Source organism: Lissotriton helveticus, chromosome 3_1 (genome assembly GCF_964261635.1).
Source record: "Lissotriton helveticus chromosome 3_1, aLisHel1.1, whole genome shotgun sequence".
Classification (NCBI taxonomy): domain Eukaryota; kingdom Metazoa; phylum Chordata; class Amphibia; order Caudata; family Salamandridae; genus Lissotriton; species Lissotriton helveticus.
This window is the reverse complement of record NC_136061.1, coordinates 1,987,028,322-1,987,042,448: the sequence shown is the minus strand read 5'-3', so window position 1 is coordinate 1,987,042,448 and position 14,127 is coordinate 1,987,028,322. Positions and strand designations below refer to the sequence as shown.

At 43.3% G+C, this 14,127-nt stretch overlaps 1 protein-coding gene across 4 annotated transcripts in view; it reads right to left on the bottom strand.

The window, feature by feature from the left end:
* The window catches only part of IGF1R (insulin like growth factor 1 receptor), a 1,553,571-nt gene that overhangs the window by 1,488,814 nt on the left and 50,630 nt on the right, over positions 1–14,127 (bottom strand). For 2 of the 4 annotated variants that reach the window (XR_013608878.1, XM_078683134.1), the window contains exon 1: positions 13,023–13,985. Coding sequence is in view for 3 of the 4 variants with exons in the window: in XM_078683134.1 (XP_078539260.1) it covers positions 13,023–13,116 (94 nt within the window). In the remaining variant the exon portion in view is untranslated. Of the gene's footprint in view, positions 1–13,022; positions 13,994–14,127 lie in introns of those variants that run through there. The other 2 variants (XM_078683133.1, XM_078683132.1) reach the window with 2 other exon arrangements.

Genomic DNA, 14,127 nt, shown 5'->3' with positions numbered 1-14,127 from the left:
TCTCAGTTAAGGTCTCCCACGCCGCTAATGTTCAACTGTTGCACATGGACTGGAGTCTAATTCTGACACTTTTTACATGCTTTTGTATTAAACACAAATTTGGAACTTACCTACAATAATCCTAGTTTTACAATAGATAATGCATATGTCATTCAAGATCTTTTGTTAGCCGCACTCCAAATCTCCAGACTCCTCATTGAAATAGAGCACCAGGAGAAAACATTGCTTTTCAATTTTCGGATCCTTAGTAACGTCTTCAAACTGGCACCAAAACACACAGTTACAAAGAATAAGATGTGTTTAGGTCCTTGCGCATAAATGTCTTTGTACCACTAGCAAAAACAATAGATTAACATCCCCTTCCTTGAGCTGGAAACTGTATATTAGTCTGCGGTCACCAAAAAGTTCTTCCCTGGCCAAATCAGCAGAAATATCTTGCAACCTAGAAGGTGTCCTCTGGTTCAGGAGGTCATGAGCATAGAGAAATTACAGTGCCACCTTTCAACCCAACTCCGACTAGTCTACTGAGATACAAATCTCCGCAATGAGTGAACAGAAAATGGCCATCTAGTTAATGTTCCCGGCAAGGCTCTATCAGACAGATGAGAAACGGGTTGAGCTGATCCGTTTGTTAGTGGACTGAGCTGGGTTTTTGGTTTAAGAGATGGAAGAAGCCAGAAATGTTACCTAGGTCTTGGATGACAATGACTCAGTCATAGTAACACCTGGAGTCACCAGCCCCACCAAGGCAGACTAAGTTTTTGAACTGCTGACCGGATGTTTAGGTCATCTTCTGTTGGGATATGACTTGGCTTGACCCGTATCCTGAAAGGACCAAGGAGTACAACAGTGTGAACAGGATGTTGTTCCTCAAGTGTGGGCCTGGTAGTTGAAAAGAAGTTTGTTATATGTTATTGACTGTAACAGCTAGGGTTTTACACTGAGTTAACAGAGCATTGCTTGTGGTTGTACTGCTGCAGCACTGTCATACAATGGTGTCCAAGTGGAAGATGAGTGCAAACTATTTAAGAAACACCACTTGTGTTTAAACAAGTTCCACTTTTATACAATGTGTCTAAAATTTCAATCTAGGCCAATCCGTATCAAAGTGATTGCCATCAAACAAAAGACCAATAACTTTGTCATATTTGGCAAGATTGAAGGAAAAAAGAGCTGAACCGCGCACTACCTTTATAAAGAAGCACTGTACATAGAATAACTTCCAGTTGGGTGAAACTACTATGGGTTCATAATGGTATAAGTTATGAATGGTCAGTCAATTATACCTAAATTACACAGCATACAGTGATCTAACTATTTCCATAAAAAGTTCGGTAGCAGCATTAAAAAGAAATATACATAATTACAGTTAGGAGAGGACAGGGAGGCTGGTGAGATGCTGGTATTTGGATAAAGTAGATATCAAGCAGCTATGCAGCACGGTACCACGTAAGAAAGGCACACAAGAATCGATCTGTGTTGACTGTGTACCACAGTGAGAAGTACACATATTGTACCCTAAACTGAGGTATAATATGTGCACTCTGAGATCACAAAGGGCCCTCTTAAGTGTCCCTGACTTCTGCTTCATAGGGAGAGAGTTGGCTCAGGAAAATATATTCTGTCAGAGCTTAACTCCAGCCTAAGATAAGTACAGTCCGCATAATTGGCCACAGCACCATTAAAGTCCGTTTGCAGGACGTGTCAACTGGCCAGACTGCATGCCTGGTCATGTGTGCTCACAGAGGACTATTAGCATGAAGTTCATCTTTCTGTGAACATGCCACTTGTCTCATGCAGGTAACCTGCATACAAACAGGGCCATTTAGGATCCTTTGGGTGTCACCTGCACTGTTTTGATTACCACACGAGAGAGAACATGTTCTACCAGTACACAAACATGATGCACAACGCTCACTTAGACCTAGAAGGTGGATTCTAACACGTATTACTCCCCATACTTCAAGTTAGCTGAACATATTTGAATTCCAGCTCCACATCACACGTTAGCCAGGGCCCAGAAAAAGATCAAAACACCCTTACCAGATAGTAGCAACTGCAGCACAAGCAGAGTGGTGAAAAGCACTGGTTTATACACAAGTCTCCTTAAAGGCCCATCTATAGCCAAGCATGAGCTCAGTCCCCACAAATCACCACAGCCACCCCTGCCTGCAGCTCTTGTGCATTGACCAAACCCGACGTCAGGGCATTTGTACTCAGAAGACCCTCAAACTGAAGTTCACTCTCGTCGGAATGTGTCCCTGGCCCCACGCCGTTCATCTACACAGAAAAACGCGCTTTTGGAGGGCACCAGACGATTTAAGTGACACCATGGAGACAAAGCGAAGTGGCTGTATGGGGCTGTTAGTTAACAAAACTAGACCTTAAAAGATGCCTTGAGTTGTAGGCCCAGTGACACTTGAAGGTCCAATATATAACGAATAATCTACTCTTCGCTATAGAAAATAATGATGGCAATGCTGTGCCCCTGTGCGTCAGCTGCAACATAACAATGGACCTGGAGTCAGTTTGCGCCTAAATTGCTCCTCTTCACCCTGTGAGGATGACTCATTGAAGCACTACAAATTCCATTTCTTTTCAAGAGGTTATGTTACCTGCGTGTGAAAATACACTGCCCGGGACACGTGTGAAAGCTGCACATTCATTTCAACGATAAGCCAACCTGCGAGCCACCACTATGTTCATAACGGCGACAAATTTAAACATATTGCTTGAAGATTTCGGGTATTATTAGATGTCCTGCTTGTTTACTTCATCTCACTGCTTACTAGTCACGCTCAGACTTCAACATTAGACAGAGCCGACTTTTATGGGTTTTCCACTCTTCGTTTATTTGCAATGCGATTTATACTTGGTCGTAGCTCTGCGTCTCACACACCGCTGTGCCCAGCACTGAAATCAACATAATTGAGTTTTCATTCATGTAAAACATTGAGATAAGACTGAGCAGTTTTTAAGAGCATTATTAGCTTCGGCGCGGAGGAAAAAAACCTATTTTCCTTAGCGAAGACCTAAAGCGACTCTCAATACGCACCATTACGTAGGTCCCCTCCCCTCCAGCCCCTCCCCCTTTAGAGGCTATTTCGGAGACACTGCTGTTTCCAGCAGGCAGGCCCCCTTTGAGAGCAGCCAAGTTAGGCACGATGCAGTTCCAGAACACCAGTGCGCGCCCGCGCTTTTAGGTAAACACAACTATCTCTACAGCGCACAAGTGCACCGAGAACAGGTTTACACACGATAACCTCTTCCTTCTTGGCGAGAGAACGGCTTCGCTTAAGAGAAAGAAAACAAAAAACACATGCCTCTGCCGGAGTCATGTGTGCGATGAGGTCACGCGGTTCAAACAGCTTCATTCACAAACAAGTGCCCCGACGAGGGAGGGACGGTGGGGGCTGCGAGCGCAGTAGTAAAGGCGCCATACGGCGAGCCAGGCAGACGCGCGGGCCTGCACTGCCACACTGCGCACCGCCCGCCCAGGCTCTCAGTGAACTGCGAGCCACGGAGCCCTCGACAACAGCTCTATTCTACCGCCGGCCTGTCCACGGTAGACCCGAGAACATGGAGTTGTAAAGACAGGGACCACAGGATGAGGGGACAGGACGATGTATAACACAAAAAAATAGCCAGAGTGGGAACATATTAGAGCATTAAAGTACACAGGAGCAGTGACAGGGGGCAGTGACAGAGGACAGCGGAGGCATGGAGAGGGCTGGCCAGAATAAAGGGGCGAGTCCAGGATAGTCCTGTCAATCAATGTAGGTGTACTTTCCACCCTGCAGGTTTGAGAGGTTAACAAGTCCAAGGTTGGAGGATATGCTTGCCGACAACTGGCAGGAGAAAAAGAGAGCTGTTGAAGTAAACAACTCGGGGTACTTTGTTTTCCCCACGGACTTCCGCCTAAGTGAATGCAAATTCAGACAGAAAGCAACTAAAATAAAGTCACCTTTGGCTTGGTTTTGCGTGATGAGATTTCCTGTGAGGAGGCCAGTATGCCACTGTGTGGGTAAGCGGTGTTTGGAGCATGTTTTTGAACATCACGCACCATAACCAAAGTTTCCCACAAAGGGTCACCAGACAAACTCTCCCCTCCAACCATGCACCTCGATCAAAAGGGGTTCATGGTTAACCTGAGCACTATCAAAGCATTTTGCAACCATGAGAGGATATTAAGTGCTAAATGAATGCCGCAACAAAAGAGTCCACTATGTACCCATATGCTAGGATTACTAAGTAACTCCACGTCATTGGAGACACCAAATTAGAATTCTGTTTTTATTCCACAAACTACTGCAATCTAGGCATTTTGTCAACTGGTTCAACTGAAGTGAGCTAGCCCTGCACACTGTATAATGCATTTGACGTTTACAAGTAATCAGAGGACCAATATATGTCGTGCCTAGAGACATGGTGAAATATGGCTACCATATCCTTTCCAATCTGCATGCACAAGACAGTGAGTGGACAAGAGCCAACCTTCTAAACTTAGTAAATAAGGGGTGTTTAACATAGGTTTAGGTGGGCCAGATCCACGGGTTTCAAGGAATTCACATTAACAAAAAATACATAATACATTGTTACTCAGACAACCAGTAACTTTGGCTTGAAACCAGCCTTCCTTACGAAGGGACTGGGAAAAAAGTTTCATTGAAAAGTCTTGTACACTATTTTTCGTACGCTCCCTGACACTGCATGGTCATACACTCAGTTCAGGTCGGTTTTGTTTCATAATGTACCTTAATTGAAAAATAAAAGAAGATGGGTCGAGGTTCTCGTTTCGAAATAGTCTAATTCAGAAAGAGTATTTTAATCGCCTGACAGGCATTAGCAGTAGGTTCGCTACTACAACTATACTAGATTTATCCCTTGTTGCAATTCCCAAAGATTTTCATGAGATCTGAGAGTAAACCTGTGGAAGCTGGAGAGTTATAAGCACTATGGGCTGGTGCCCAAACTTGTTCCCGTAGGCCATCATCTATACGGACAATCTACTGACCATTCAAGTTAGAAAACTTATGCAAAAAGCATCATGCAATTTGGAGGTCAGCATTAACATTGCTTGCTTAAGGGCATTGGAGAGCAGCAGTCCAACAGATCTCTAGGTTTTAAGGGTGATGATGCACCAGACTCATATTGTCTTGCTGCAGTAAAGATTTGTGTCTGTCACATGTCTATACCCCCTCTAAGAGACATCTGTTTAAGCAACGGGTTCTTTTACTTTATTTCCACAACCGAAAAGTTGGCCTAGGTACACTGAGGCATGAAAATAAATATCGATTAATACATCAAGCTTTTTATACACATCTTGTTTGCACAATACAAATGGCACAAATGTGCAGTACGACTTCGGAGAAAACACTTATGCCATACTAGAGGAACAAGTGTACTTATGGAAAATGGGGGTGGGGAAAAAGAACAATAAAGATTTCCGAAAACCTGCGATGTAATTATTACGTTTTGTTTGGTCACGAACTTTCAGTGTCCATGCACTGCCCCTCTACTGGGAACACTGCGGGTCCCTTAAACTGTAGATAATGCACCATCGCAACAAGTTCCATGCCGAGGAACTAACCATCTGTAGATCCAGATTCTGTCAAGCAGGGTCTACGATTTGCAGCAGCAGAGGAGTTTTTGCAACTAAGTTGATCTTAGGGGCACAAAAAATGCTATTCATAGGGCGGAACAGGCTCAAAAGTACCACAGTAAGTATAACATCGTTGCATTTTTATTCCCCACTGTTCGCCCCCACCTTTACACTTGGCAGTAAATTAAAGACACAAAAACACAATACATTCTTTCATTGCTGTAGGCATTCCCACACTCTGTTCTTCCGAAAACGACAGTCCCATGCCAATGTATACGTTACGAATGAACACCAAGGCAGGAAACCAACACGAACAGGAAACATGTCCATCTCGTGTATTCTTATGTTAGGTAGAATTATTTTCTACAATGCCACAATTAATGAACGATACTACAAAAAACAAATTCCCATTACAATTCGTTATCTTTAGCTGCTCTTTCAAACATGCATTGAAAATCAAACCAGATCTGCGCCGATAAATCTATGGCTTTAAGTATAGGCTTAGCAATACAAATGACGTAAGAAATATTATAGTAGACAGTTTAACAGTCAGACTTTACTGTCCCTTTGAGTAGGCACAGAGACTGAGATCTTTCACTAACTAAGAAAGTACAATCTGCAGAAAATAAAACATGTTTTCTTACACTGAAACTATGGAATAAAGTCTCTATATATATATTGGCAAAACCAGCCTCCATCAATGTAAGTTGATATTGACTGACTTGTAGTTATGCATTGGTTGGGATTTAAACTTTTTCCTAGTAACGCAGGGATAGCTCCTATGCAAAGTATTGGGGGGAGAGGGGGTCATATTTATCCTTAAAAACAACACTGGCAAGACCTACATGTACATTTAGAAGATCACCCACTCGCAAATCTCAGAAATGTTGGCAACCAGAAGACAAATGGCACCAGAAGGATCTAATATCTTCTTCTAGTCACACTATTGTTATATGCAGTGGGTTATAAGTACAATCATTCCAAGAGGGACAGATGGAAAACAAAAGTGGTCACAAATACGTTTTACCAAAAATGAAGAGGGGCTCTGACGAGATTTCAAGGGTGTTCTGGAAGAGTGTTGAACAGTGAGTTTGAAATGTTCTACAATGAATGAATATCAATTTCATGATTTCCCCGTTTTACGGGCACAATAGCAGGTATGGAAATTATGAATATTTCAGAAGTATTCAGTTCGTACTCTTAGTAAAGTCCATTAATGGCACTGAAGCATCAATTTATAGTGTGATGACGCAGTGGCACAAAACTGGAACATGCATCCTGAAAAGAGCAACCATGTACACACACCTAAAGTATGCACAACTATACAGCATTTGTTTGTGGATTCTGTACCATTATGCGGAAATCCACAAAGTATCTTGACAGGAGTGTGCTACTGCCCCTGTGTGCACTCTTGGGGGACTAACATACCTTATTTGTGCTCACGTAGCCCATGGTTTATTTTTATTGGATACAAGTGTAGCTTTTATTATGGCAGAAACATCACAAATAGGATGAGAATAGTTATAGGATTCCTATTTCTCACGAATTGTCACTTTTACTGATGTGATCTATAATTACATAAATCATTAAATAAATCATTTAAATATAGGGTAGAAGGCTGGGCTGGTCTGCAATCCAAATAGGACATTTATGGCTGAATATAGCTCGGCTGACAATATAAGGAATGTATGATTCACGAAACTGGGATACTAGGATTTCGCAAAACAGGTTATTTTGAACCAAGCAATTTTGGTGGCCCATGTTCAATGCAAAAGGTACACTAGTGCCTTCTCAGTCATGCAATTTAGCAATGCAACATCTGTGATTAAAAAACCCACCAATATCCCTTTCATTTCACATCAGTGACATGTACACAATTCACAAAAGTACAATGAAAATGCCATGTGAATGTTAAGAGTGGATCAAACTGCAAGGTATGTGTCATCTTTGAAAACAGAAAATAAAGTGAGGTGGTAACATTTCGAGGTCAGTAGCTTCTATAGCTGTGCTAATCAAATGAAAAGAACATGCCTGTATACTGCAGTTGAAAATGGAATGGGTTTCTCATGCACCCTACCTGGCCTGTGTTCAAATGAGGGATAATTAGCACATTTCTGTGTTTCTTGAATGTTCCTTTAAGCACAAACACCAACGCCATTTACCTTCCGTATTAAGTATAATGTCAATAGCATGGTATTACACAAAAATACTAGAAAGGCACACATCTAGTATCTGTGTGCCCACATATTAAAATGATGTTCGAAAATATGACTTCTGAAGTGCAGTAACAAGGAAAAATGAGAAAAACTTAAGACTAGTTTGTATAATAAGATGCTATATTTCCGTACCAAGGCAACAACTGTAGATCAACTATGCATTGCTATCATGCAGCTCAAATATTTCAACAGAGTTCAAAATAATCGTGCCAGATATTTCATCACTAACTGCAGGAACATGATTTGGAATTTGTACCTATGGCACAAAGACCACATACTTTGCTCTACAAAATACTTTACGGCCACACATACTGCAAACTAAAGAATATTTCAGTTTGTAAAACAAACTACATCCATTCAGCAATTAGGAACACGTTCGAGAGGAAAAAACAGCAAGGTCTTTGCATTTGATCAGCTAGACTCTCCGTTACCTTGTGAAATGTTCCACTGAATTTTGTAACATTTCAACAAGAAAGCTGCTTCTAAACATCACTATAATTTTTATCAACACGGTGTGTTTTCACTATAGTCGGTGGATGTACACTGTGGCCCACTACGTATTGTTTGCATTAGAGGGTGCTCACTAAACCAGTTAAATTAATTCAACCCAAAGAATCTGAACACGCAGAAAATGCACTGAACTCGTGCTGACAAATTCAAGAACGCAACGCACTAAAAGAAGAAATGGAACATTACGTAAACAATAATGGTAACAGGTAAAGTGAAATACTTAAATACCTTATGTAGTCTAGACAAGTGTAAAAATCCCCAATGTTCACCAGGAACAAAAGGAATGTAAGTCAAGTGAACGAAAAGGGAAACAATACTTATCAAATAGAAATTTGAAAATGTCATGCATCTTTAATATTTCTAATCCATATTTCTCCCAGCTCTCCAGATATATATTTGACACTTGACCACACAAAATTTGCTTAAAAACAAGCTCAGCCTGGTTTACAAGTAACTTAACAGTTGAAAACAAAAAGGTTATACTTATCTATATCAATGTGTTCTAATATTCTAAAAAGGTTTTAAAATCAGCCATACAGCATATCTTCCTTTCTTTAAGTTAAATGATAATGAATACAACTGTAGGTTTCTAGCAACAAAAACAAAAATTACACCTCGACAAATATCACCAGAGGTAAGAGACCTGAAAATAGACATGCAGTTCTCACATTCAAATATGTGACAAGAACATTCTATCCATCTTGAAATAAAATCTGCCGAACTACATTTTGAGCCAGTGATTAGTTAAACAAGGAATTGTTGGTTTAGTGACAAATATCTCTCGATGTCGCTTTAAAGGTTTAATTTATCAACGTAACTGCTTCAGTTACAAAAAAACAACTTATGTAACTGATAGAATATACAACCTTCCTCACGTGTCACCCTCTCCTTCCTTTTAGTGGAGAGGTGAGCTGGGGGGGGGGATGGAGGGGCGGTTTATCACGTATACTCATCTTTCTTGTTCAAGGGTACCTAGCGACCAGAAACTATCGTGACACTAACCCATGCCCACTGGACATTCTGCAGACCAGCAGATATTTCAACTCCCAACATATCAAGTGTGTATAGGCTAAATATACATTCATGTCGCACCTTTCAAGAGCCCCAACACTCAAAATTCAAACCAACGAAAACTAAACATTCAAACTTTCTAGACCTTTTTACTTTAGTTATCATGCTGTATGGACGACCGTTTAAAAACAAACGCTGCAAAGTATTAGAACCGTACTATTTTTTTTTTTAAACACATTACCAAGCCCAAGAATGTATATTTAATTTCCAATTTTGAAAAAAAACTATTTGTTCACCTGTATCATGTGTCTGTTCTGATAACAAACGGTTACAGACAAAAAAAATGACGAGAAACCACGGTAATTTCATGTACAGAAGTCACGTTTTTAATGTGACTAAGTGGGCGGCAGAGGAAGTGAAAGGCATTTAAATGTAAAAAAAAAAATAATCTGAGAACGGCCCCACGAATGACAAACCTAGAAGATTTCATTTCTCCATCAACCCAATTCACTTAACACAAAAGTACTGTGCATCTAGACGTAACAGCATATGCATTTAAAACTACTTCATTTCCTGCACTGACTCATATATTTGGGGTTGGGGGGCGGCGTATGTGTCACAGGTTGGGTTCGATTTCTTTGCGGGTGCAAGGCAGTGACACACCGCAACGTGAGAGGCTTGACGAAACATTTCTGTACACTGAGGCCGACATTAGCATGACTGCTTCAAAGGATTAAATATTGTATTTCCTTACTTATAAATGACTAACAGCTGAAAAGGGGCATAGCCACAAAACCAACGACTTCAACATGCATAAGTTGGAAAACACGTATATTCGACTGCTTCAAGCTTTCTTCACTTTCCTTTGTTAGTGGGCACAAAAGCAGGCAGGGAAATAAACCCCGCACCGGTCAGTAAAACAGGTGGGCACAAAGATGCCTACATTTACCTATCTGATACAGAAATGACAAGAGTGGTATGAAAGGGCTGATGACAAAGAAAATACGCGCGCTCTGGAGGTATTGGAGTGACAACGGCCCTGATGAAAGCTTCTCGGAAGGAGACGAAATATAAAAGAAAAGAGGCCCTTCACACTTTACAGCACCAGAACCCTTAAAACTGGCTCTTTGTCTGTTATGATAAGGCGGAGGTTGTCCTAGAATACTAGGTCTCGCGGTATCAAAAAATGGAAAAGGCCATGGGAGCACACATTTTCGGTTTTACCTTTGCGGAGGTAGGGCATCTTCGTAGTAGTATAGCAGACAAGAATACCCCTTGGATGGCGAAATGCTGAACTGGCACCTTAAGTATAAACAAAGCCGATACTACTGGCCGTGCAGAAGGAAATAAACACACCGCCAGAAAACTGTAGAGAGAGCAAAGTCCAATATTGTACCAAAATTGAGATTTTACATTTCAATTTAAATGTATGTGACAAAAGGTCGAAAACATTGTACAGAATACTTCTAAGCAGCTGCCCACGTCAATCCAGTTACTACAAAGCGCATTTATAAACAAACAGAAGAAAAGCTATTCAAAAGCATGCACAACACGAAGGACAACGGGGACACAACATAGTGCTGGTTCCAAAGAGTGGTGATCAGTTTTGCAGGTAGCACGTTAGATGTTCCCTCTAAAGACAGTTATGATGTGGCGTAAACAATTCTAATAGGTCACAAGAATTAATGGCCAGCTTTTACAATAAGTTCCCTTATCCATGCATGGCGAAATGGTGGTTTGAAAGGGCCAAGGAAAGGGGCTTTTGTTTTATGTCGACAGCAGCGGCGCCACGGCTACCCTCGGCCACCCCCACCCACCAGGCAGTAAAGGGGGCGTGCACACAACCTTCCTTACTCTTCCGTTCAAAACAAAGTGTAGGAGGGGGAGGGAGGGGGCTCCTGCCATGGAAAACGTAAGGGGAGAGCATGGAGGCTGCGCAGCGAATGGCACTCAGCGATGTAAACACCAAGATGTCGAGACAAGCTCACTCGCCTCTCTTCCTCGCCGCTGATGGCAGACTTATCAAAACAGAGCCATGATTCACCTGCAATGAACGAGACACAGCAAGGGAAGCCGTCGCCGCCTCCTGACAGGAGACTGCCTTGGAGAACAGAAAAACACGCCTGGCAGAGAGCACACGATTTTCGAGTGGATTCCCCATTAGTGAATTTTCACCGCGTGATTTCCCAATTTCAGAGCCAGGGCCCATGTGGAGAGTTATATATATACGCCCATGTGGGAAGTTATAGTTATATATATATATATATATATATATATATACATACACACACACACACACACACTTCGCGCATGACCACGACATCCGATTGCTACACGCGAAATCATGGCCCGAGAAGCTTTAGATTCTACATAATAATAAACAAAGTTGGCAATAAGACTTGGTTGGTCTGATCAGCACCCAATAAGCACTAATGAGGAGGACATATGGTAAGTCAACATCATACTATTTCTTTAAATAAACTTGCTGACCCTCTTCCACTCTCCCCGTTACCCTTTTACTTTTCCCCTTTGACATGAAACAACTGATGTAACTTGTAACTGATGTATTCTCGGTAACTATTTGTAACCTGTAAATTTCCTCATGTAAAACGCTCCGATACCTCCGGGTCTAGCCAGCGCTATATAAAACTCAAGTAAATAAAAAAAAAGGTGAATCCACGGTGTACTCCAATATTAAGGGATCCTATAGCGTCTAATAGATCCTATGAGAGTGCTTCCGGATGGTCCACTGCGTTAACAAGGCGCTATCCACGTCCCTGCTTCCATAAGATAATGCCAGCCAGCGGGAGCGTGCCCCAGACTACCTGCACGAAATACACCGGCGTAGGTTAGGTTCATCTTACAACGCGCTGCGAGAACAGCCTTCTAAATTGGCACATTTGTGCCCAAGACGCGTGAACGGTTTTAACGTACATATGGTAATATAAATAAACAAATCAGGGAGATAGGTCTCACTAAGTGGTCACAGGGTGCGGTGCAGAAGACCAAAAAGCATGCGCGACAAAACACGTCTACTACAACGACGTTCACACCCCCAAAAACAGACGCATCCAGGCCAACTGCGTACACACACGCGCGCATACCACTCCCCACAAAAAAAACATTTCGTATACGGCGACAATACGAGCCCACCTCCAAAGAGAAATGTTGTATTGGGCTGTAACCTCGCGCAGTCGTGAATGGCAACAAGAACCACCACCGAGGAATGCACGTACTACGGATATATTCAAAACACCTCATACTGCCCGGTGCATTAGTCCACACGTGCCCCTTTCCTAGGAACAAATATACTTTTGCAAGACGTAACCTCTCCCACAATTTCTATGTAGGGGTCTGGAAGGCCCAGACACAATTAAAAAAAATAGCGCTGCGGATACAATGTTAATATATGCAAATATCCACTTTTCTGTACAGTATTTGGTGGAAGAAAGCATGTTTCTACGCATTTACATTCTGACAAATAAAGAAATGGAAGCATATATGTATGCAACTATATCTGTAAACAAGCCCCCCAAACAGTGCAGCACAGTAACAAGGACGGCAAAAACAGCAAATGTGCTTAAGCGCTAGTTTAGATAGAATACATCCAAGGAAGGACTAATTCCAGTAGTGCGGGCTGACCCCCAAGCCAGGTACAATCACAACAAAGAGGCAATACTCACTTTCTCCATTGGCCGGCCAGAGGTGGACGAAGCAGACGAGAAGCGTGAAACCACATCGTAAGGTCAGAGACCTCCTTCCAGCTCCAGGCGTCATTCCTCTTGTCCAGACAAAACAATCACCAGAAGCAAAAAAAGGAAAAAAAATGATATGGCAACGTGTTCCACCAAAATCGGTCTAAAAATTAGCTAAACTCAGAACAGCTAAGGAGACTCACACACGGGAAGCAATCCATGAGGCAGAGGTCAGGGATTTGTGGGATGCTTCCCGGCACTGTATAGGACACGGAGCCCCCTCCCTAAAGCAAGAGGGCAGCTGAGGACGCGGCTCGGGTCCCCCTTACAGAAGCGAAGCACGGCCACTCAGTGCATGGCGCTGCGTCTCTGCACTCGCATGGACAGAGTCCACGAAGCAGTAAAACACGCGTGCAGGGGGCTGCCGCTGCTCCCCGCGGAGAGGCCCCTCGAAACCCGGTGGCTGCTGCTCGGCCTCGCCAGACACACAGAGACCCCCCTGGGCAATGAAGGGGCCGCAGTGAAGGGTGCTGCTGCTGCTGAGCTCTACCAGACACACGATGCACTGCGAAGGAGTCGGGCCCCGGAGTCCGCATCCTCCGCCTCCATTTCCAGACAGTCTGGGTAGCGGGCCGTCGTGGGTGTTTACAAATCCCAGGGGACTGGGTTTCGTGGATCCCAGCGGGTTCTGCTGGAGGGTGGGGGCTTGTAAACACAGATTCCAGGAGGCTTTATCGAGGGGGTGGGGGCACGAGCAGCAGGGTGGCTGGACCGATAACGTCGAGCTCCACCGGAAGGGGTACAGGTGAGGCCAGGGTACTCCGCAGTGGGGTTCTATCACAGGTCCGGAAGGGTGCCGCCGGAAGGGGGTTCCCGCCCCGGGGTGTAGGAATGAATGGAAGTCGCTGTGTGCGCCGCCGCTTCCCTCCCTCTCAGCGCCACGGCCTGCCAGGCTCTGTGAAAGAGGCGGGGCTAGGGAGGAAATGGGGGCGGTTCACAGCCGTGGCCTGCCCTTACTCTGCACTCAGTGTATCCGTTCAGCAGCCACTTGCTAACACTGCTTCCCCGTGGATCAACCTTCCGCTGTCTGCCA